Here is a 24402-nt window from a genome sequence, read left to right as displayed (position 1 = left end):
GAATGTTTTCACAGTTTTTGCTCTATGGCAGGATGCATTATCATCTTGAAAAATGATGTCATCATCCCCAAACATCCTTTCAATTGATGAGATAAGAAAACTGTCCAAAAAATCAATGTAAAGTTGGTCATTTATTGAAGATGTAATGACAGCCATCTCCCCAGTGCCTTTACCTGACATGCAGCCCCATATCTTCAATGACTGTGGAAATTTGCATGTTCTCTTCATGCAGTCATCTTTATAAATCTCATTGTAACGGCACCAAACAAAAGTTCCAGCATCATCACCTTGCCCAATGCAGATTAGCGATTCATCACTGAATATGACTTTCATCCAGTCATCCACAGTCCACGATTGCTTTTCCTTAGCCCATTGTAACCTTGTTTTTTTCTGTTTAGGTGTTAATGATGGCTTATGTTTAGCTTTTCTGTATGTAAATCCCATTTCCTTTAAGCGGTTTCTTACAGTTCAGTCTCAGACATTGACTCCAGTTTCCTCCCATTCGTTCATCATTTGTTTTGTTGTGCATTTCCTGTTTTGGAGACCTATTGCTTTAAGTTTCCGATCTTGACGCTTTGATGTCTTCCTTGGTCTACCAGTATGTTTACCTTTAACAACCTTCCCATGTTGTTTGTATTTGGTCCAGATTTTAGACACAGCCGACTGTGAACAACCAACATCTTTTGCAACATTGCGTGATGATTTACCTTCTTTTAAGAGTTTGATAATCCTCTCCTTTGTTTCAATTGACATCTCTCATGTTGGAGCCATGAATCATGTCAGTCCACTTGGTGCAACAGCTCTCCAAGGTGTGATCACTCCTTTTTAAATGCAGACTAACGAGCAGATCTAATTTTATGCAGGTTTTAGTTTTGGAAATGAAAATTTACAGGGTGATTCCATATTTTTTTCCTCAGAATTGAGTGATTCCATAATTTTTTCCCTCTGCTTGGTCTGAAAAAAATTACCCTTACTGAGTACCACATTTTTTATCTTTATTTCTTTTAGTGTTTCTTAAAGCCATAAAGTTGCCATTTGAAATGACTTTGTGCCATGTCTGTGATCTGCTTTTTTTCAACAACATTAAACAACTGAATGAACATCCTCCGAGCCCCGTGATTCTATAATTTTTGCCAGGGGTTGTATAGTGTTGATTTTAAGGTGATTGCTCATTTTAGCATGCGGCGAATTATTACAGAGATCATTTGTTTAAGCCCGCGAACACTAAGCGGTCGGGAGAAAGGCTGGGACATATTTGTTGGTGGGATCAATAATCCTGGGAAAGAAAACAAATCTGAGTGACACTTCCTAACAAATGAAGCAAATGTGAGCAGGTGCAAGCAGCTGAGCCTGCAGTATGTACTATACATATCAAAGTGCAGCAGCAGAAAGATACAGACATATGGTTCTTCAGGTCAGTACAGAGATAATAAACCAGTACGTTGTTTTTTTTTACATTTTAGAAACAAAATCAGAAATTTATGAAAAAAATATATATTTTTGTCACCATTTTTCCAAGACTCATAACTTTTTCATTTTCACGTTGAAGTAGCTATGCGAGGGCTGTTTCTTTTTGCGTGGTGATCTATCGTTTTTATAGATACCGTTTTGGGGTAGATACATTTTGATGTTGTATCTATAAAAACACTTCTTGTTGCATTTTTGGTGGAGATATGGCTACTGAAAAGCCACAATTCTGGAGTTTCGATTTTTAATCTCTTAACAGTATTTACCGATGGAGTTAATTCATTTTATATTTTAATAGATCAGACTTTTAAGAACACAGCAACACCACATAGGTTTATGTTTCAAATTTGTTTATACCTTTATTTTTAATGGGGAAAAAGAACAGTGAGTTTAATGTTGAATATTTAAAAAAAAAAACATTTATTTTAGTCCCCTTGGGGTCTTGAACCTGCGATTGTCTGATCGCATATACTATATATTTCAGTATATATATACAGTACAGACCAAAAGTTTGGACACACCTTCTCATTTAAAGATTTTTCTGCATTTTCTTGACTATGAAAATTGTACATTCACACTGAAGGCATCAAAACTATGAAATAACACATGTGGAATTATATACTTAACAAAAAAGTGTGAAACAACTGAAAATATGTCTCATATTCTAGGTTCTTCAAAGTAGCCACCTTTTGCTTTGATGACTGCTTTGCACACTCTTGGCATTCTCTTGATGAGCTTCAAGAGGTAGTCACCGGAAATGGTCTTCCAACAATCTTGAAGGAGTTCCCAGAGATGCTTAGCACTTGTTGGCCCTTTTGCCTTCACTCTGCGGTCCAGCTCACCCCAAACCATCTCGATTGGGTTCAGGTCTGGTGACTGTGGAGGCCAGGTCATCTGGCGTAGCACCCCATCACTCTCCTTCTTGGTCAAATAGCCCTTACACAGCCTGGAGGTGTGTTTGGGGTCATTGTCCTGTTGAAAAATAAATGATGGTCCAACTAAACGCAAACCGGATGGAATAGCATGCCGCTGCAAGGTGCTGTGGTAGCCATGCTGGTTCAGTATGACTTCAATTTTGAATAAATCCCCAACAGTGTCACCAGAAAAGCACCCCCACACCATCACACCTCCTCCTCCATGCTTCACGGTGGGAACCAGGCATGTAGAGTCCATCCGTTCACCTTTTCTCCGTCGCACAAAGACACGGTGGTTGGAACCAAAGATCTCAAATTTTGACTCATCAGACCAAAGCACAGATTTCCACTGGTCTAATGTCCATTCCTTGTGCTCTTTAACCTAAACAAGTCTCTTCTGCTTGTTGCCTGTCCTTAGCAGTGGTTTCCTAGCAGCTATTTTACCATGAAGGCCTGCTGCACAAAGTCTCCTCTTAACAGTTGTTGTAGAGATGTGTCTGCTGCTAGAACTCTGTGTGGCATTGACCTGGTCTCTAATCTGAGCTGCTGTTAACCTGCGATTTCTGAGGCTGGTGACTCGGATAAACTTATCCTCAGAAGCAGAGGTGACTCTTGGTCTTCCTTTCCTGGGGCGGTCCTCATGTGAGCCAGTTTCTATGTAGCGCTTGATGGTTTTTGCAACTGCACTTGGGGACACTTTTTCGCACTGACTGACCTTCATTTCTTAAAGTAATGATGGCCACTCGTTTTTCTTTACTTAGCTGCTTTTTTCTTGCCATAATACAAATTCTAACAGTCTATTCAGTAGGACTATCAGCTGTGTATCCACCAGACTTCTGCACAACACAACTGATGGTCCCAACCCCATTTATAAGGCAAGAAATCCCATTTATTAAACCTGACAGGGCACACCTGTGAAGTGAAAACCATTTCCGGTGACTACCTCTTGAAGCTCATCAAGAGAATGCCAAGAGTGTGCAAAGCAGTAATCAAAGCAAAAGGTGGCTACTTTGAAGAACCTAGAATATAGGACATATTTTCAGTTGTTTCACACTTTTTTTGGATATAATTCCATGTGTGTTAATTCATAGTTTTGATGCCTTCAGTGTGAATGTACAATTTTCATATTCATGAAAATACAGAAAAATCTTTAAATGAGAATGTGTGTCCAAACTTTTGGTCTGTACTGTACATATATATAAATATATATATATATATATATATATATATATATATATATATATATATATATATATACACACACACACACTGCGGTATTGCAGTATATAGGACAAATCATAGTCTCTTATGAAGGCCAGCCACTGTGTTACAAGAGTACCATTATTTCAAGCCCTCTGCTGCTGTGATCATGTTGCAGGAGAACTAATGTGCAAATGGAATGGCGCCCCCTAGGCTACGTGCTCTAAATATTGCTGTCAGAGGTTAATAGCAGCGGGAGATGCTCAGCTTCAATTGGGAAAATATTATAAAATGATCCAGCTTCAGGGCAGGTGCAGACGACTGTGTATTCTCTCATTCGAGAAAATCGGGTCAATTATGCACTGAAACAATGGAGAAGATGGAGAAATTTTTTTCTCATCTTCTCCTTATCCAAGAGAACCGGATCACACTATGATCACACTCTGATCACACTCTGATCACACTCTGATCACACTCTGATCACACTCTGATCACACTCTGATCACACTCTGATCACACTCTGATCAGAGATTGATCAGAGTGTCAGCATAGTGTGATCTGGTTCTCTCAGATAAGGAGTAGATGAGAAAAAAATATCTCCATCTTCTCCATTGTGTCAGCGCACGGAAATTGGACTGCACTCAGATGTCATCCGAGTGCAGTTCTATGATTTCCACACACTCATTGACTTGCATTTCTGAGTGTGATTCAAATATCGAATCAAACTTGGATATGCTGCGATTTTTCCTTGGTCCGGCTTTGTCTAAGAAAAAAAAATCAGACATATGCACGGCTCCATAGACTAATATTTGTCCGAGTGCGTTCCGATGTTTTGTTGGATTGCATTCAGACCAAAAATACTGTCACGTGCACGAGTCCTTAGATGTATAGATAAAATCTATAGTTTATTGGTATGATTACAACATAAGGATACAGTGCGCAATAAAAGAAAACACACATCGGAAGCGTTTTGCAACAATTTCCCTATCATTTGTACACACATGGTGATTCCGTGCTTCACATTCATCCACACCTGGAATAGGTGAGCTGTGTTTCCATTTTACTTGCTCAACTTCACTAACTTCTATTAGAGGTAATGCTGGCTGTGTTACACAGCCAGCACCAGCCCGGTATTGTGCGGCTTCAGTTCCAGAGCCGGCATCATACACAACATAGTATAGAAAAGTGTGTCCAATTACATGAAGGGGTTAAGCTGCATTAATGCTCTCTAGACTATACTTATAAAATGAAGGGCATAGCAAAACCAAGCCAAAAAAAGGGGCCATTTAAGGGGCATTCTGGCATTTTTGGAGCATTCATGTCTCCAATATTACAATAAAAATATTGGTATAATAATGATCTCTGCAGTCTCTATATCTTAGATTTCAATCACTCTTTGATATTTGTGTCTGATAGCAATAATATTACTATGGCTAGTCCTAATATTCATTCATAGATTGACCTAATTGATGCCGCTTTCTATGCCAACCTATATATAACAAAATCAATCTAAGCATCAAATGCTTTACGTTCACATTGCCAACGGCCAGAATATGCCCACCCTAACCAGTAAGAATAAGACTGCACTTACCAATATTGGGAATCCCATTAGGAAGTCGTATATAAATACAATCCCAGATATCAAATAAGTTATCTGCAGTGAGGTTTTAATGGGCTCTGATCCATCAATTGATGACCTTCGCTTTCCATGAGCGTCCTCCACCACAATAGTGGGCACGTTGAATTTATTTTTGTCAATATTCTGCCCAGTTTGTATAGAGAATGTCTGAAAAAGGGAGATTCCAATGCAGACCACCCCTACCACCACGCTGCCGCTGATCAATAAGAGAAAGCACAGTCCAAAGCCCAGTCCAATTTCTGTAACAATAAAGCGGCAGTCCCCGGCATAGAACCTCTGAGTGGGATTGTGCCATCCGACTGCAGGTAAGGTGGAGAGAATGAACGATACCATCCATATTCCCATCACTGTGTGCACTGCTTGCTTCTTTGTATTGCTTAACCTAAGGGTAATAAATGCAAACATTACAATTATATAGTATATGAAACTATTATTTAGAATAGATAGAATTAACATGACAATACTTAAACTGATCCAGAGTTATATCCTCTTAGCTTCAGAGCTGCATTCACTATTCTGCTGGTGCAGTCACTGTGTACATACATTACATTACTGATCCTGTACTGATCCTGAGTTACATCTTGTATTATACTCCAGAGCTGCACGCAGTATTCTGCTGGAGGAGTCAGTGTGTACATACATTACATTACTGATCCTGTACTGATCCTGAGTTACATCTTGTATAATATTCCAGAGCTTCAATCACTATTCTGCTGGTGGAATCACTGTGTACATATCTTAAATGATTTATGCTTCACAGATCCTGAATTACATCATGTATTATACTCCAGAGCTGCAATCACTATTCTGCTGGTGCAGTCACTGTGTACATACATTACATTATTGATCCTGTACTGATCCTGAGTTACATCCTGTATTATACTCCAGAGCTGCACTCACCAGTCACTGTGTACAAACATTACATTACTGATCCTGTACTGATCTTGAGTTACATCCTGTATTATACTCCACAGCTGTACTCACTATTCTGCAGGTGGAGTCACTGTGTACATACATTACATTACTGATCCGGCACTGATCCTGAGTTACATCCTGTATTATACTCCAGAGCTGCACTCACTATTCTGCTGGTGCAGTCACTGTGTACATACATTACATTACTTATCCTGTACTGATCCTGAGTTACATCCAGTATTATACTCCAGGGCTGCACTCACTATTCTGCTGGCAGAGTCACTGTGTACATACATTACATTACTGATCCTGTACTGATCCTGCAGTTACATCCTGTATTATACTCCAGAGCTGCACTCACTATTCTGCTGGTGGAGTCACTGTGTATGTACATTACATTACTGATCCTGTACTGATCCTGAGTTACATCCTGTATTATAGTCCAGAGCTGAACTCACTATTCTGCTGGTGCAGTCACTGTGTACATACATTACATTACTTATCCTGTACTGATTCTGAGTTACATCCTGTATTATGCTCCAGAGCTGCACTCACTATTCTGCTGGTGCAGTCACTGTGTACATACATTACATTACTGATCCTGTACTGATCCTGAGTTACATCCTGTATTATACTCCAGAGCTGCACTCACTATTCTGCTGGTGGAGTCACTGTGTACATACATTACATTACTTATCCTGTACTGATCCTGAGTTACATCCTGTATTATACTCCAGAGCTGCACTCACTATTCTGCTGGTGCAGTCACTGTGTACATACATTACATTACTGATCCTGAGTTACATCCTGTATTATACTCCAGAGCTGCACTCACTATTCTGCTGGTGGAGTCACTGTGTACATACATTACATTACTGATCCTGAGTTACATCCTGTAGATCTTTTATTATAAAAATGAAAAACATAACAATAATAATAACAGAAACATAACAAAATTAATAACCAGAAAATAAACAAGGTAATGAACTGGTCCAGCCGCTCCCTCTCTCCTCACACACATATTATACATATATACAGAATAACAACTACTTACACTGTGACATCTGGTCCGGTTACCAAACAAATAATAACAATATAATAAACAATAACCGGCAAATTATATACAAACTAATATATACATTCTTTTTTTTTTTTTTTTTAAATAAATAAAATAAATACTAACTATACAAATATATACAAGACAAAACAAAACCTCCCACACTCGAGCCCACCAGTCCCTCCCCGGCACTGACCTGAGAGCTGGTCCTGCGCCTCAGTCCATGTCCAACGTCCACAGGCCAGATCAGGCAGTGCCAGTTTTTCACCCAAATAACCAGTGTCCCACAAGATGAACCCACCTCCCCCCTTTTCCCTCCACCCAACCTAACACCTACACCCAAACCCATATATACAATATATACAGAAACAAACCATAGAATAACAAACAATACAATAACCACAACTGACAAAGCCCAAGTTCGGCACCTGCAGCCCTACATCACTGTCTACTGATCAAAACAAAACAAAAATCTATGGTGTCAGCAGCAGCCCACCACCAGGAGAGGAGACGACCAGACTAGGGCACACTAAAAGAAAAGCCCCTCCAGAGGAGAGCGGCCCTCTGTGTACCCAGTCTCTCATACTCCAGAGAACGCACCTTCAGCAGGTCACCGAGTATGGTCCTAAACACATCGTCCACTGGGAGGATTTTCCGCTGCGTCGATACTAAGCACCGTGCGTTCCACGTGTGATACCTAACCTCTGCGCTAACTAGAAATAAGGTGCAGCGGTCCCGACCACCCAGGTCCCCGAATGCTCCATAGGCCCATTCCGCATAAGAGAGACCGGCCAGACGGGGCCAGCCAATGGAGGTGCCCACCCTGTTGTACACCTCTGTGTTAAAGGGACAACGAAGCAGGAAGTGGTCCATGCTTTCAAGCATGGTACCACAATGCTCCCGAGGACAGTTCCTGTCCTCAGAGCTCCTACACTTCAGATTGTCCATCACACACAGTTTCCCATGGAAGCAGCGCCAAGCCAAGTCCCAAACCTTCGAGGGGATCCTGATAGAATTCAAAAGATGCAGACCCACCCCAAGATCCCGACTTGGGCAATCCCTGAGCGCCAGAGGCCTCTGAAAATGGGTCAACAGAACCCTTTTGTCAAGGAGCTTCCTTGGCAGAGTCCTGACCTCCCACATTCCCAGACCCCACCGGCGAATTACCTTCAGAACCACGGTAGCGTAAGCCGGGAGATGTCCATGCGGTGTGCGGAGATCCTTCACTTGCCCTCCTGTCTCCCATTCCTGGAAGAAAGGTTGAAACCATCCCTTACAGGAGAATACCCACGGAGGAGCCCTCTCTTTCCAGAGGTTTGCAATATTGATCTTAATGAAGGTATTCACAAGGAATACCACAGGGTTGACCATACCCAACCCTCCTAGTCTCCTCGTATGGTAAGTAACCTCCCTCTTGACCAGGTTCAGTCTATTCCCCCATAACAGTTGAAAGAACAAACTGTAGACCCGAGTCCAGAGAGGCTCCGGCAAGATGCACACACTGCCCAGATAGATCAGCAAAGGGAGCAGGTAAGTTTTGATCAGATTTACCCTTTCCCTTAGGGTCAAAGACCAACCCTTCCATTGGTTCACCTTCTGAGTGGCGATCTCTAGCCTGCTGTCCCAATTTTGTTTGGGGTAATCCCCCTGGCCAAATTCGATGCCAAGAACTTTTGCAGAGACTTTGGGTTCTGGAAGGGTGTCCGGGAGATCAAAACCAGGATCTCCTCCTCCCAGCCAGAGACTCTCACACTTATCCCGGTTGATCTTAGACCGAGATGCCTCCGAGTAGCGATTTACCTCTGACATCAGCCATTCTGTCTCCCCATCAGAGGAAACAAAAACGGTGACGTCATCGGCATACGCCACCACTCTCAGAGTGGCTTCCGGTGCTGCCCGGTCCAACCCGATCCCAGCCAAGGGTCCACGCTCCACCCTCCTAAGAAGTGGGTCAATCGCAAACATGTACAGTAGCGGGCTCAAGGGACAACCCTGGCGTACACCACACCCAACCTCAAAAGAGCTGCCAATCCAACCGTTCACAAGCGGGAAACTCTCTGCCCCAGCGTACAAGGTCTTAAGCCAATCAACAAAGCCCCCCGGCAGGCCATATCTCAGAAGGACAGACCAGAGGTACTCATGATTAACCCGATCAAACGCTTTTGCCTGGTCCAATGACAGCATGTACCCCTTCCAGTGACCAGCCCTACCCTGCTACACCGCCGCTCGGACACAGAGTACAGCACTAATTGTACTGCGGCCCGGAACAGAACAATGCTGGGCCCCCGAAAGGAGCTGGGGTGCAAATTTCACCAGCTGATTAAACAGCACCTTTGCCAAAACCTTCCTGTCTGCATTGAGAAGTGCTATGGGACGCCTATTCTCAATGCAAGATGGGTCCTTACCCTTTGACAAGATGATCAGGGCAGACCTCCTCTTTAACTTTGGCAGAGTGCCCGAGGAAAGACACTCATTGAATACCTCAGTCAAGAGGGGAACCAAGGCGTCCTTAAAGGTCTTATAGAATTCAGATGTTAAGCCATCTGGACCGGGAGATTTCTTTAGGGCAAGCCCTTCAATCGCCAACTTAACTTCCTCTTCCCTGATCATCTCTGTCAAAACACCAAGGGAGGGGTCTACCCCTGGTTCGGGGACGGCTTCAGCCAGAAAAGCCGACATCTCATCCCAATCCAGATCCCTCTTCCCCAAGAGGTGCGAGTAGAAGGATCTGACGACCTCCAGGATCCCTGATCTGGATCTTTTCAGGGACCCCGCAGTGTCAACCAGTCCTGTAACAACTTTACTATTCACTGACATCTTGCAGTTTCTGTAAGGGTCGGGCGAGCGGTACTTTCCGTAATCCCTCTCAAAAACCAAAGATGCATGTCTATCATACTGACACCTCATTAGCAAAGATTTCACTCTGGAGATCTCCTCGCGGCTACCTCCAGTTGAGACAAGATGCTCCAGTTTCCTCCTCAGGCCCTGATACAGGCGATACCTGTCCAGGCTCCTGAGGCTCGAGAGCTGGCGGAAGAATCTCGCCACCCTTTTCTTAAACATCTCCCACCACTCTGACTTACTACTACAAAGATCCAGTAAGGGTACCTGGCTCTGAAGAAAATCCTCAAAGGACTGTCTTATCTCTGCTTCTTCCAAGAGAGACGAATTGAGCCTCCAACAGCCTCTTCCCATCCGGGGGGTCTCTGTAACATTCAGGGAAAACAAAATCAAACAGTGATCGGAGAACTCCACCTCAACAACAGATACTGCTGAAGAGACGGCTTCCTCCTTTAAATAAAACCTGTCTATCCTGGACCTACAGTTTCCTCTATGATAGGTGAACCCCTCGTGGCCTGGGGTGTGCCGGATGTGGACATCCACCAGGCGAGCCTCACTAGCTATACTATTAAGGGCGACGCTATCATAAGTCAGCTTGTCTCTGGAACCTCCTCTATCCCGGGGCCTCGTGACAGTGTTGAAGTCCCCTCCAAAGACGACCTGCCGACTCGTAAAAAGGTAGGGCTTGATCCTCATAAAGAGACACTTCCGGTCCCACTTAGATTGGGGACCATAAATGTTAATGAGCCGGAGCTCTTGTCCCTTCATGAAGACATCTAATATCAGGCACCTCCCCATTTCTAACTCAATAACCCGTCGGCATTCTACCGGTGCGGTAAAAAGAACCGCCACTCCGCTATACGGCTCGGCCGCAAGAGACCAATAGGAGGGCCCGAGTCTCCACTCCTTCTTAGCTAGAAACACCTCTGCCATATTTGGCAGCCTGGTCTCTTGCAAAAAGAAAATGTCAGCTTCAACCCGGCTGAGAAAATCAAAGGCCGCAAATCTAGCCATATTTGACTTAATGCTGGCGACATTAATAGACGCCAGCGTCAACGGAGTGGGTACCGCCATCATTGGTGATTGAGTTAGATGGCTTTCTTCTTCCCACTCCCCTTATCCTCTGCCTCAGAGGAGGAATCCTTCCCCCTCTTTAATGACACAGAGGTGTCCATTCCCACATTTTTCCTTCTTTTTTCTTCCTCGTCTCCGGACTCTGGGCCAGTCCCTCCCCCCAAGGACCTTGTATCCCCAGGAGAAGGAGACTCGGCGCCCCCTGTAAGCTCCGCTGAAGCCGGAACCTCACCCTCAGCCTCCTCCTCAGAAGAAGAGATGTTATCAAGGGCTTGGAACCGGTTAGAAAGACCAACCAGAGGGGAGTCGGTTTTACCTTCCTTAGGTACCTTGGTCAGAGCGGGAGAAGATGTTTTATCTCCCTTCTTTTTCTTCTTTTTGGTGCCGAGCTTACGCTTGTTCTCTAGCCACCGCTTATTATCCTCATCCATACTTTCATATTGGGAGGATTCTGAGGCAGAGGCAGTTTCCTCCCTGTGGATCCTCCTGACCTCCTCACCCAACTCATCATCCCTCGGGGCCTCAGCAGCAACACTGGCATCCAGGACAGGGGCTGCCCCGGTAGTCTGGGGCTCGCCCCCTCCCTCTCCTGTCTGCGCTTGTCTAGACGCCTCAGCTGGGCAGGCATCTTTTTATTGCTTTTCTTCCCTGGCCCCTCAGCTCCCCCACCCCTGCTAGTCCCCTCCCCAGCAGAATCGGCCTCACGGCTTACTCCCACCGGGGTCTCGACTGCATTAGCAAAGGAGCGAGGACAACGGCTGAATGGGTGACCTAACTCACCACACAGGTGGCACCTAATCTCCACACAAGAGGCGGCAAGATGGCCGACACCCCCACACAACGCGCATTTCTGCACAGTGCAGTTTGCACTGAAGTGTGTGGGGTCGCCGCACCTGTGACAGAGCTTCGGTTTCCCCTGGTAGAAGACCAGGATACGATCCCTACCCAAGAAGGCAGACGATGGAATGTGGGCAACCGTACCACCTGAACGCTTAAGTTTTACCATAAACGTCCAGGCCCCTGACCAGATACCAAACTCGTCGCGGTTTTTCTTCGGCATCTCCACCACTTCTCCATACCGACCAAGCCACGTCATGATGTCATAACAAGAAAGCGACTCGTTACGAGTCATCACGGTCACTTTCTTGATCTGGTTTTGGCGAGACACTGCCTGAAAGGCAAAGTCTCGCCAACCGGGCTCATTTTTTGCCAACTCATAATTCGTCCAGAAGAGCTCAAGCCCCTCCGGCCGAACAAAGCTGACATCAAACTCAGGCGTGGAATAGGGATGTATCAAGGCGTAGATGTCAATCGCTTTGAAGCCCATCCTCAGCAGGAGCTCCACAACTTTAGACCTTGGAGGACATGCATCACTGCCCCTCCACCGAAGACGGACCACATTCCTATGCACACTGCCTGGCCCGGCTGTTGGGAGGGACCACACTGTATCCCCCCCTTTTTGCTCTCGGAAGGCCCCGAGGCCATGCCTCTCTATCTAGAAGGATAGATCAACCTCTCGACCCTCTACCATTAGTGATCTCTCACCCTTCTTTAGAGCCTCCAGAAGGCGCCATTGCAACGTCCCCAAAGCCCGGAAACGAGGAGGATGCCCTATTTGCCCCGGAGGTGACACTGGCATAACTCTGGACAGACGTTGCCACCCCCGGGGGGGCAACCGGACCAGTGACTACATCAGCCCCAACAGCATCACTATTACCCACCTCCATCTCACCCTCCACCAAACCAACAACAACACCACTAGGCAATGAATTGGCCTCATTCACACCCACCACCACATTCATTCCTGCTGGACCAGTGACAATGGGGGGTGACCTTTTGACCTCTGCATCAGGCACAAGGGGCTCAGTCACCTCCATAGAACTGGAAGCGACCTCACCCCTGGTCTTGTGTGTGCCCTCCACATCATCAGTCGGTAATTTCCACTGTTTTGAATTTGTAGTCATGCGCTGCTGATCTTTAGCCGCTGTGAGGCGCCGCTGATCTCTAGCATCAGGATCTTCCTGACCAGCGGCGCCAACACAGAATAGCACTTTGGTGGGAGGACTGGAACGCTCAGCCCTGACAGCCCCCTCACACTGCCGCTGCTCCTCAACTAAGTGATCAGTGGCAACAGCATTCAGAGGCGCCGAGGCTACCGGAGCTGCCCCCAACACCGGGCCGCTCCCGCCTCCCACTGAGGAGCGCACCACAGCATCGTGGCCTGACGGAACGCCCGCCGCCGGGCCGCCCTCACTGTCCAGCCTCTCGGCTGATGCAGCTCCTGCTGCGTCCCCGCTACTACAAGCAGAGACGGAGCTCTGTGCCTCACTACCGCGCTGTGCAATCTCCCCGCGCCTTTGCACCGGATCCACAGCAGAACCCGGGTTGGGCAGGGCAACGGGGTTTATACAGTGAGCTGAGCCTGCCGCCGACTCAGGGGGTACAGGGAGGGGGGCATAGACATAGCTTACCGCTTCCTGCAGCTTTGGCTTGGTCTTCTTAGCCTTTTAGTTGCCCCCAGGTGCCTCTTCTGGTAGATCGTCACCAAGATGGAAGTTTTGGAGGCACACTGGGGACTCCAGGAGCTTTATCTCGGCCATTAGCGCCCCTCCCTGGCCGCTGCTGTCACTGTCCTCCCCAGAGCCAGCAGAACTGTGACCGGATGTCACTGTCGCCTGTCCTGCAGGGAGCTCGCTGCACGTGGCCTGCGGATGACTTTGCAGGCTGCCACGTGGGGTTTCCTGCTGGTCATCATCACTCTCATCATCTACCTGGCTCTCAGGCTGCATCCCCATCTGCCTTTGCTCTCTAGTATCAGCCATTTCTCTGTAGCGGTCTTCATTTATTAGTTTTTCTTTGAATGGACCACTCTGCTCTCTGATGGTGGCTTTCCTTATTTCCAGCAGGTGAATCTCACAGGTCAGCCTCTTTACTTTAGCCTGGAGCTTGGCCTTCCTAGGTTTGGAGGCCCCTGCAGCTTTTGCGCTTGTGCAGCGCAGCTCCTCCCGGAGCCTCCTGATGAGCTTACTCGCATCTTCATACTCACGGAGGTGGATCATGACCCAGGAGGCATAGGTGGACACAGACTCCCGGGGTCCCTGCAGCGCCCAACCCCCCTCAGGGAGGTCGGCCTCACCTCTATGAGCACTCAGCTTTCCTCCGGAAGGAGCGCCATCATGCACGCCGCTGTCAGGCTTTTCCTCCATGCTGGAAGCCTTGCGGCTTCTAGGGGTCTCCACAATCCCGGGGGGGGTAGGAGCCACATTGCTGCGACTCCTGGTGCAGCGTCTCACCCCCGAGTCCTCTGATGTGCAGGCCGGTTGCTGGTTTCTTCTGCCCCCCGCCGTCCTGGTTCGGGAAGCAGAAGCCTGGGACTTGGCTCCTTCACTCATCCCAGAAACCCGCTCTCTCTCTGGGAAAGAGAGAGAGCAGGTCCCCGGGTTGAGGTGTTGGTTTCTCAGAGATCAGGAGCTCACAGCAGGATCTGCAGCCACCACACCCGTAATCAGCACACTGACTAGCAGCTGATCAGAGCTGCACCCAGTATGCTGCTGGTGCAGTCACTGTGTACATACATTACATTACTGATCCTGAGTTACATCCTGTATTATACTCCAGAGCTGCACTCAGTATTCTGCTGGTTCAGTCACTGTGTACATACATTACATTACTGATCCTGTACTGATCCTGAGTTACATCCTGTATTATACGCCAGAGCTGCACTCAGTATTCTGCTGGTGCAGTCACTGTGTACATACATTACATTACTGATCCTGTACTGATCTTGAGTTACATCCTGTATTATACTCCAGAGCTGCACTCACTATTCTGCTGGTGCAGTCACTGTGTACATACATTACATTACTTATCCTGCACTGATCCTGAGTTACATCCAGTATTATACTCCAGAGCTGCACTCACTATTCTGCTGGTTGAGTCACTGAGTACATATTACATTACATTACTTATCCTGTACTGATCCTGTAGTTACATCGTGTATTATACTCCACAGCTGCACTCACTATTCTGCTGGTGGAGTCACTGTGTACATACATTACATTACATATCCTGTACTGATACTGAGTTGCATCCTGTATTATGCTCCAGAGCTGCACTCAGTATTCTGCTGGAGCAGTCACTGTGTACATACATTACATTACTGATCCTGTACTGTTCCTGAGTTACATCCTGTATTATACTCCAGAGCTGCACTCACTATTCTGCTGGTACAATCACTGTGTACATACATTACATTACTGATCCTGTACTGATCCTGAGTTACATCCTGTATTATACTCCAGAGCTGCACTCACTATTCTGCTGGTGCAGTCACTGTGTACATACATTACATTACTGATCCTGAACTGATCCTGAGTTACATCCTGCATTATAATCCAGAGCTGCACTCACTATTCTGCTAGTGCAGTCACTGTGTACTTACATTACATTACTTATCCTGTACTGATCCTGAGTTACATCCTGTATTATACTCCAAAGCTGCACTCACTATTCTGCTGGTGGAGTCACTGTGTACATACATTACATTACTAATCCTGTCCTGATACTGAGTTACATCCTGTATTATACTCCAGAGCTGTACTCACTATTCTGCTGGTGGAGTCACTGTGTACATACATTACATTACTTATCCTGTACTGATCCTGAGTTACATCCTGTATTATACTCCAAAGCTGCACTCACTATTCTGCTGGTGGAGTCACTGTGTACATACATTACATTACTAATCCTGTCCTGATACTGAGTTACATCCTGTATTATACTCCAGAGCTGTACTCACTATTCTGCTGGTGGAGTCACTGTGTACATACATTACATTACTTATCCTGTACTGATCCTGACTTACCTCCTGTATTATACTCCAGAACTGCACTCACTATTCTGCTGGTGGAGTCACTGTGTACATACATTACATTACTTATCCTGTCCTGATCCTGAGTTACATCCTGTATTATACTCCAGAGCTGTACTCACTATTCTGCTGGTGGAGTCACTGTGTACATACATTACATTACTTATCCTGTCCTGATCCTGAGTTACAACCTGTATTATACTCCAGAGCTGCACTCACTATTCTGCTGGTGCAGTCACTGTGTCCATACATTACATTACTTATCCTGAGTTACATCCTGTATTATACTCCAGAACTGCACTCACTATTCTGCTTGTGCAGTCACTGTGTACTTACATTACATTACTTATCCTGCACTGATCCTGAGTTACATCCTGTATTATACTCCAGAGCTGCACTCACTATTCTGCTGGCAGAGTCACTGTGTACATACATTACTCATCCTGTACTGATCCTGATTTACATCCTGTATAATAATCCAGAGCTGTACTCACTATTCTGCTGGTGGAGTCACTGTGTACATACATTACATTACTTATCCTGTCCTGATCCTGAGTTACAACCTGTATTATACTCCAGAGCTGCACTCACTATTCTGCTGGTGCAGTCACTGTGTCCATACATTACATTACTTATCCTGAGTTGCATCCTGTATTATACTCCAGAACTGCACTCACTATTCTGCTTGTGCAGTCACTGTGTACTTACATTACATTACTTATCCTGCACTGATCCTGAGTTACATCCTGTATTATACTCCAGAGCTGTACTCACTATTCTGCTGGTGGAGTCACTGTGTACATATCTTAAATGATTTATGCTTCACAGATCCTGAGTTACATCATGTATTATACTCCAGAGCTGCACTCACTATTCTGCTGGTGTAGTCACTGTGTACGTACATTACATTATTGATCCTGTACTGATCCTGAGTTACATCCTGTATTATACTCCAGAGCTGCACTCACCAGTCACTGTGTACAAACATTACATTACTGATCCTGTACTGATCTTGAGTTACATCCTGTATTATACTCCAGAGCTGCACTCACTATTCTGCTGGTGGAGTCACTGTGTACATACATTACATTACTTATCCTGCACTGATCCTGAGTTACATCCAGTATTATATTGCAGAGCTGCACTCACTATTCTGCTGGTGGAGTCACTGTGTGCATACTACATTACATTACTTATTCTGCACTGATCCTGTAGTTAGATCCTGTATTATACTCCAGAGCTGCACTCACTATTCTGCTGGTGGAGTCACTGTGTATGTACATTACATTACTTATCCTGTACTGATCCTGAGTTACATCCTGTATTATGCTCCAGAGCTGTACTCACTATTCTGCTGGTGGAGTCACTGTGTACATATATTACATTACTTATCCTGTACTGATCCTAAGTTACATCCTGTATTATACTCCAGAGCTGCACTCACTATTCTGCTGGTGCACTCACTGTGGACATACATTACATTACTTATCCTGTACTGATCCTGAGTTACATCCTGTATTATACTCGAGAGCTGCACTCACTATTCTGCTGGTGCAGTCACTGTGTACATACATTACATTACTTATCCTGTACTGATTCTGAATTACATCCTGTATTATGCTCCAGAGCTGCACTCACTATTCTGCTTGTGCAGTCACTGTGTACATACATTACATTACTTATCCTGTACTGATCCTAAGTTACATCCTGTATTATACTCCAGAGCTGCACTCACTATTCTGCTGGTGCACTCACTGTGGACATACATTACATTACTTATCCTGTACTGATCCTGAGTTACATCCTGTATTATACTCGAGAGCTGCACTCACTATTCTGCTGGTGCAGTCACTGTATACATACAGTACAGACCAAAAGTTTGGACACACCTTCTCATTTAAAGATTTTTCTGTATTTTCTTGACTATGAAAATTGTACATTCACACTGAAGGCATCAAAACTATGAATTAACACATGTGGAATTATATACTTAACAAAAAAGTGTGAAACAACTGAAAATGTCTTATATTCTAGGTTCTTCAAAGTAGCCACCTTTTGCTTTGATGACTGCTTTGCACACTCTTGGCATTCTCTTGATGAGCTTCAAGACGTAGTCACCAGAAATGGTCTTCCAACAATCTTGAAGGAGTTCCCAGAGATGCTTAGCACTTGTTGGCCCTTTTGCCTTCACTCTGCGGTGCAGCTCACCCCAAACCATCTCGATTGGGTTCAGGTCTGGTGACTGTGGAGGCCAGGTCATCTGACGTAGCACCCCATCACTCTGGTTCTTGGTCAAATAGCCCTTACACAGCCTGGGGGTGTGTTTGAGGTCATTGTCCTGTTGAAAAATAAATGATGGTCCAACTAAACGCAAACTGGAAGGAATAGCATGCCGCTGCAAGATGCTGTGGTAGCCATGCTGGTTCAGTATGCCTTCAATTTTGAATAAATCCCCAACAGTGTCACCAGCAAAGCACCCCCACACCATCATACCTCCTCCTCCATGCTTCACGGTGGGAACGAGGCATGTAGAGTCCATCCGTTCACCTTTTCTGCGTCGCACAAAGACAAGGTGGTTGGAACCAAAGATCTCAAATTTGGACTCATCAGACCAAAGCACAGATTTCCACTGGTCTAATGTCCATTCCTTGTGTTCTTTAGCCCAAACAAGTCTCTTCTGCTTGTTGCCTGTCCTTAGCAGTGGTTTCCTAGCAGCTATTTTACCATGAAGGCCTGCTGCACAAAGTCTCCTCTTAAGAGTTGTTGAAGAGATGTGTCTGCTGCTAGAACTCTGTGTGGCATTGACCTGGTCTCTAATCTGAGCTGCTGTTAACCTGCGATTTCTGAGGCTGGTGACTCAGATAAACTTATCCTCAGAAGCAGAGGTGACCCTTGGTCTTCCTTTCCTGGGGCGGTCCTCATGTGAGCCAGTTTCTTTGTAGCGCTTGATGGTTTTTGCAACTGCACTTGGACACTTTCAAAGTTTGCCCAATTTTTCAGACTGACTGACCTTCATTTCTTAAAGTAATGATGGCCACTCGTTTTTCTTTACTTAGCTGCTTTTTTCTTGCCATAATACAAATTCTAACAGTCTATTTAGTAGGACTATCAGCTGTGTATCCACCAGACTTCTGCACAACACAACTGATGGTCCCAACCCCATTTATAAGGCAAGAAATCCCACTTATTAAACCTGACAGGGCACACCTGTGAAGTGAAAACCATTTCCAGTGACTACCTCTTGAAGCTCATCAAGAGAATGCCAAGAGTGTGCAAAGCAGTCATCAAAGCAAAAGGTGGCTACTTTGAAGAACCTAGGATATAAGACATATTTTCAGTTGTTTCACACTTTTTTGTTAAGTATATAATTCCACATGTGTTAATTCATAGTTTTGATGCCTTCAGTGTGAATGTACAATTTTCATAGTCATGAAAATACAGAAAAATCTTTAAATGAGAAGGTGTGTCCAAACTTTTGGTCTGCACTGTACATTACATTACTTATCCTGTACTGATCCTGAGTTACATCCTGTATTATACTCCAGAGCTGCACTCACTATTCTGCTGGTGGAGTCACTGTGTACATACATTACATTACTGATCCTGTACTGATCCTGAGTTACATCCTGTATTATACTCCAGAGCTGCACTCACTATTCTGCTGGTGCAGTCACTGTGTACATACATTACATTACTTATCCTGTACTGATCCTGAGTTACATCCTGTATTATACTCCAGAGCTGCACTCACTATTCTGCTGGTGCAGTCACTGTGTACATACATTACATTACTTATCCTGTACTGATTCTGAGTTACATCCTGTATTATGCTCCAGAGCTGTACTCACTATTCTGCTGGTTGAGTCACTGTGTACATACATTACATTACTTATCCTGTACTGATCCTGCAGTTACGTCCTGTATTATACTCCAGAGCTTTACTCACTATTCTGCTGGTGGAGTCAGTGTGTACATACATTACATTACTTACCCTGTACTGATCCTGAGTTACATCCTGCATTATACTCCACAGCTGCACTCACTATTCTGCTGGTGGAGTCAGTGTGTACATACATTACATTACTTATCCTGTACTGATCCTGAGTTACATCCTGTATTATACTCCAGAGCTGCACTCACTATTCTGCTGGTGGAGTCACTGTGTACATACATTACATTACTTATCCTGTACTGATCCTGGGCTACATCCTGTATTATACTCCAGAGCTGCACTCACTATTCTGCTGGTGCAGTCACTGTGTACATACATTACATTACTTATCCTGTACTGATCCTGAGTTACATCCTGTATTATACACCAGAGCTGCACTCACTATTCTGCTGGTGCAGTCACTGTGTACATACATTACATTATTGATCCTGTACTGATCATGAGTTACATCCTGTATTATACTCCAGAGCTGCACTCACTATTCTGCTGGTACAATCACTGTGTACATACATTACATTACTTATCCTGTACTGATCCTGAGTTACATCCTGTATTATACTCCAGAACTGCACTCACTATTCTGCTGGTGGAGTCACTGTGTACATACATTACATTACTTATCCTGTACTGATCCTCAGTTACATCCTGTATTATACCCCAGAGCAGCACTCACTATTCTGCTGGTGCAGTCACTGTGTACTTATATTACATTACTTATCCTGTACTGATCCTGAGTTACATCCTGTATTATACTCCAGAGCTGCACTCACTATTCTGCTGGTGGATTCACTGTGTACATACATTACATTACTTATCCTGCACTGATCCTGAGTTACATCCTGTATTATACTCCAGAGCTGCACTCACTATTCTGCTGGTGCAGTCACTGCGTACATACATTACATTACTGATCCTGTACTGATCCTGAGTTACATCCTGTAGATCTTTTATTATAAAAATGAAAAACATAACAATAATAATAACAGAAACATAATAAAATTAATAACCAGAAAATAAACAATGTAATGAACTGGTCCAGCCGCTCCCTCTCTCCTCACACACATATTATACATATATACACAATAATAATTACCTACACCATGACATCTGGTCCGGTTACCAAACAAAAAAATAACAATATAATAAACAATAACCGACAAATTATATACAAACTAATATATACTTTTTTTTTTTTTTTTTTTAAATAAATAAAATAAATGCTAACTATTCAAATATATACAAGACAAAACAAAACCCCCCTCACTCGAGCCCACCAGTCCCTACCCGGCACTGACCTGAGAGCTGGTCCTGCGCCTCATGCCTCAGTCCAACGTCCATAGGCCAGATCAGGCAGTGCCAGTTTTTCACCCAAATAACCAGTGTCCCACAAGATGAACCCACCTCCCCCCTTTTCCCTCCACCCAACCTAACACCTACACCCAAACCCATATATACAATATATACAGAAACAAACAATAGAATAACACACAATACAATAACCACAACTGACAAAGCCCAAGTTCGGCGCCTGCAGCCCTACATCACTGTCTACTGATCAATAAAACAAAAATCTATGGTGTCAGCAGCAGCCCACCACCAGGAGAGGAGACGACCAGACTAGGGCACACTAAAAGAAAAGCCCCTCCAGAGGAAAGTGGCCCTCCGTGTACCCAGTCTCTCATACTCCAGAGAACGCACCTTCACCAGGTCACCGAGTATGGTCCTAAACACATCGTCCACTGGGAGGATTTTCCGCTGCGTCGATACTAAGCACCGTGCGTTCCACGTGTGATACCTAACCACTGCGCTAACTAGAAATAAGGTGCAGCGGTCCCGACCACCCAGGTCCCCGAATGCTCCATAGGCCCATTCCGCATAAGAGAGACCGGCCAGCCGGGGCCAGCTAATGGAGGTGCCCACCCTGTTGTACACCTCTGTGTTAAAGGGACAACAAAGCAGGAAGTGGTCCATGCTTTCAAGCATGGTACCACAATGCTCCCGAGGACAGTTCCTGTCCTCAGAGCTCCTACACTTCAGATTGTCCCTCACACACAGTTTCCCATGGAAGCAGCGCCAAGCCAAGTCCCAAACCTTCGAGGGGATCCTGATAGAATTCAAAAGATGCAGACCCACCCCAAGATCCCGACTTGGGCAATCCCTGAGCGCCAGAGGCCTCTGAAAATGGGTCAACAGAACCCTTTTGTCAAGGAGCTTCCTTGGCAGAGTCCTGACCTCCCACATTCCCAGACCCCACCGGCGAATTACCTTCAGAACCACGGTAGCGTAAGCCGGGAGATGTCCATGCGGTGTGCGGAGATCCTTCACTTGCCCTCCTGTCTCCCATTCCTGGAAGAAAGGCTGAAACCATCCCTTACAGGAGAATACCCACGGAGGAGCCCTCTCTTTCCAGAGGTTTGCAATATTGATCTTAATGAAGGTATTCACAAGGAATACCACAGGGTTGACCATACCCAACCCTCCTAGTCTCCTCGTACGGTAAGTAACCTCCCTCTTGACCAGGTTCAGTCTATTCCCCCATAACAGTTGAAAGAACAAACTGTAGACCCGAGTCCAGAGAGGCTCTGGCAAGATGCACACACTGCCCAGATAGATCAGCAAAGGGAGCAGGTAAGTTTTGATCAGGTTTACCCTTTCCCTTAGGGTCAAAGACCAACCCTTCCATTGGTTCACCTTCTGAGTGGCGATCTCTAGCCTGCTGTCCCAATTTTGTTTGGGGTAATCCCCCTGGCCAAATTCGATGCCAAGAACTTTTGCAGAGACTTTGGGTTCTGGAAGGGTGTCCGGGAGATCAAAACCAGGATCTCCTCCTCCCAGCCAGAGACTCTCACACTTATCCCGGTTGATCTTAGACCCGGATGCCTCCGAGTAGCGATTTACCTCTGACATCAGCCATTCTGCCTCCCCATCAGAGGAAACAAAAACGGTGACGTCATCGGCATACGCCACCACTCTCAGAGTGACTTCCGGTGCTGCCCGGTCCATCCCGATCCCAGCTAACGGTCCACGCTCCACCCTCCTAAGAAGTGGGTCAATCGAAAACGCGTACAGTAGCGGGCTCAAGGGACAACCCTGGCGAACACCACACCCAACCTCAAAAGAGCTGCCTGTTAGAACCTTGCTCTTAGTTTTTTTTTCCTTTGCTGGTCACATTACCTTGTTGGCCTATTTAAGCATGCTCCGCCCTTCTGGCTTTGCTGGACTTCATTGTATAACTACTTTCTAGCTAGCCTGTGCTCTGTATCTTACTCTGTTAGTTTGCTTGGTCTACGGACCTCTATGTTCTATATATTTTGTTTGTTCGTCTGTCTGCTACTATTTCTGTTAGGAGGTGTCCCATATTCCTCCCAGTCCTTAGTACTTGTAGGGATTCCTTCCCCACATCTATAGGTCTCCGTACAGACTAGCTTAGGACTTTAGCAGGTCTGATCGCAGGATCAGGTTCCCTGTTACATCGTAGGGATTCAGCTGAGTTCTATCGTAGGGACAGATCTCCTCTCTTTCCTTAGCTCTGGTAGCAGAACATAACAGTAAGTCCAGCCTGCAAATTCTCTAAGGAAAGATTTTTCTGTTCCATCATGGTGTCGGTTCAGGATTTGGCTCATCGCCTGCAGGGACTCTCTCTGGAGGTGGCCGAGCTCCGTCAGCACGTGAGTAACTGTCCTGGAGCACATTTCTTGGAGCCTAAGGTATGTTTGCCGGATTTATTTTTTGGTGAACATCGAGAATTTTTTTCATTTAAAAATGCTTGCTTATTGTATTTTCGTTTGAGACCCAAGTCCTCTGGGGATGAATCCCAGCGCATAGGGTTCATAATGTCACTTTTGCGCAAAGAGCCTCAGGAGTGGGCCTTTTCTTTGCAACCTAGTGATACATGCTTCAGATCAGTGGATAGTTTTTTTTCTGCTTTGGGACTATTATATGATGATCCTGACCGTGTCGCATCAGCTGAGACTGAGTTGAGATGTTTGAAACAGGGATCAGGTAATGTGGAAAAATATTGTACTCATTTCCGTCGTTGGTCTACTCAAATAGGGTGGAACGATTCTGCTCTGAAAAGTCTATTTCTTGCTGGGCTCAGTGAGAGGGTTAAAGACCTGCTAATTGCTTATCCTACACCTGAAGACTTGCAATAGGCTATGCAATTAGCTATACGGGTGGATAGGAGACTGCGTGCAAGGGTTAATGAGAGCAAATCCTCTGCTATGTCAGTTTCTGGTTATGAGAATGTGTGTACTAACAGTGGTGAACCGATGGAGATTGGATCGGTGGCACCTCGCTCTCAAGAAAAAGACCGTCGATTTTCTGAAGGCTTGTGTTTCTATTGCGGAAAATCTGGTCATTTGATTAAAGGCTGTGAGCTTCGTATGAAGAAAGAAAAAAAAATGGTCAGTCATGCCCGTATTGCCTGTTTAAATTCCAAGGGTGTATTTTTAGCTGCTTCCACGATTGCTC

The 24402-nt window shown here is 45.3% G+C and overlaps 1 protein-coding gene across 1 annotated transcript in view; it reads right to left on the bottom strand.

The window, feature by feature from the left end:
* Window positions 1-24402, bottom strand: part of GPR153 (G protein-coupled receptor 153) — a 169212-nt gene that overhangs the window by 79762 nt on the left and 65048 nt on the right. Inside the window, exon 3 of the mRNA XM_073656697.1 lies at window positions 5173-5602. Coding sequence (XP_073512798.1) covers window positions 5173-5602 — 430 coding nt within the window. The remainder of the gene's footprint in view (window positions 1-5172; window positions 5603-24402) is intronic.

The sequence above is a fragment of the Phyllobates terribilis genome, unplaced genomic scaffold, assembly GCF_046119375.1.
Source record: "Phyllobates terribilis strain yellow unplaced genomic scaffold, ASM4611937v1 Scaffold_12__6_contigs__length_324123572, whole genome shotgun sequence".
Lineage (NCBI taxonomy): Eukaryota > Metazoa > Chordata > Amphibia > Anura > Dendrobatidae > Phyllobates > Phyllobates terribilis.
The sequence above is the reverse complement of the archived record's forward strand: the minus strand, read 5'-3'. Positions and strand labels throughout refer to the sequence as shown.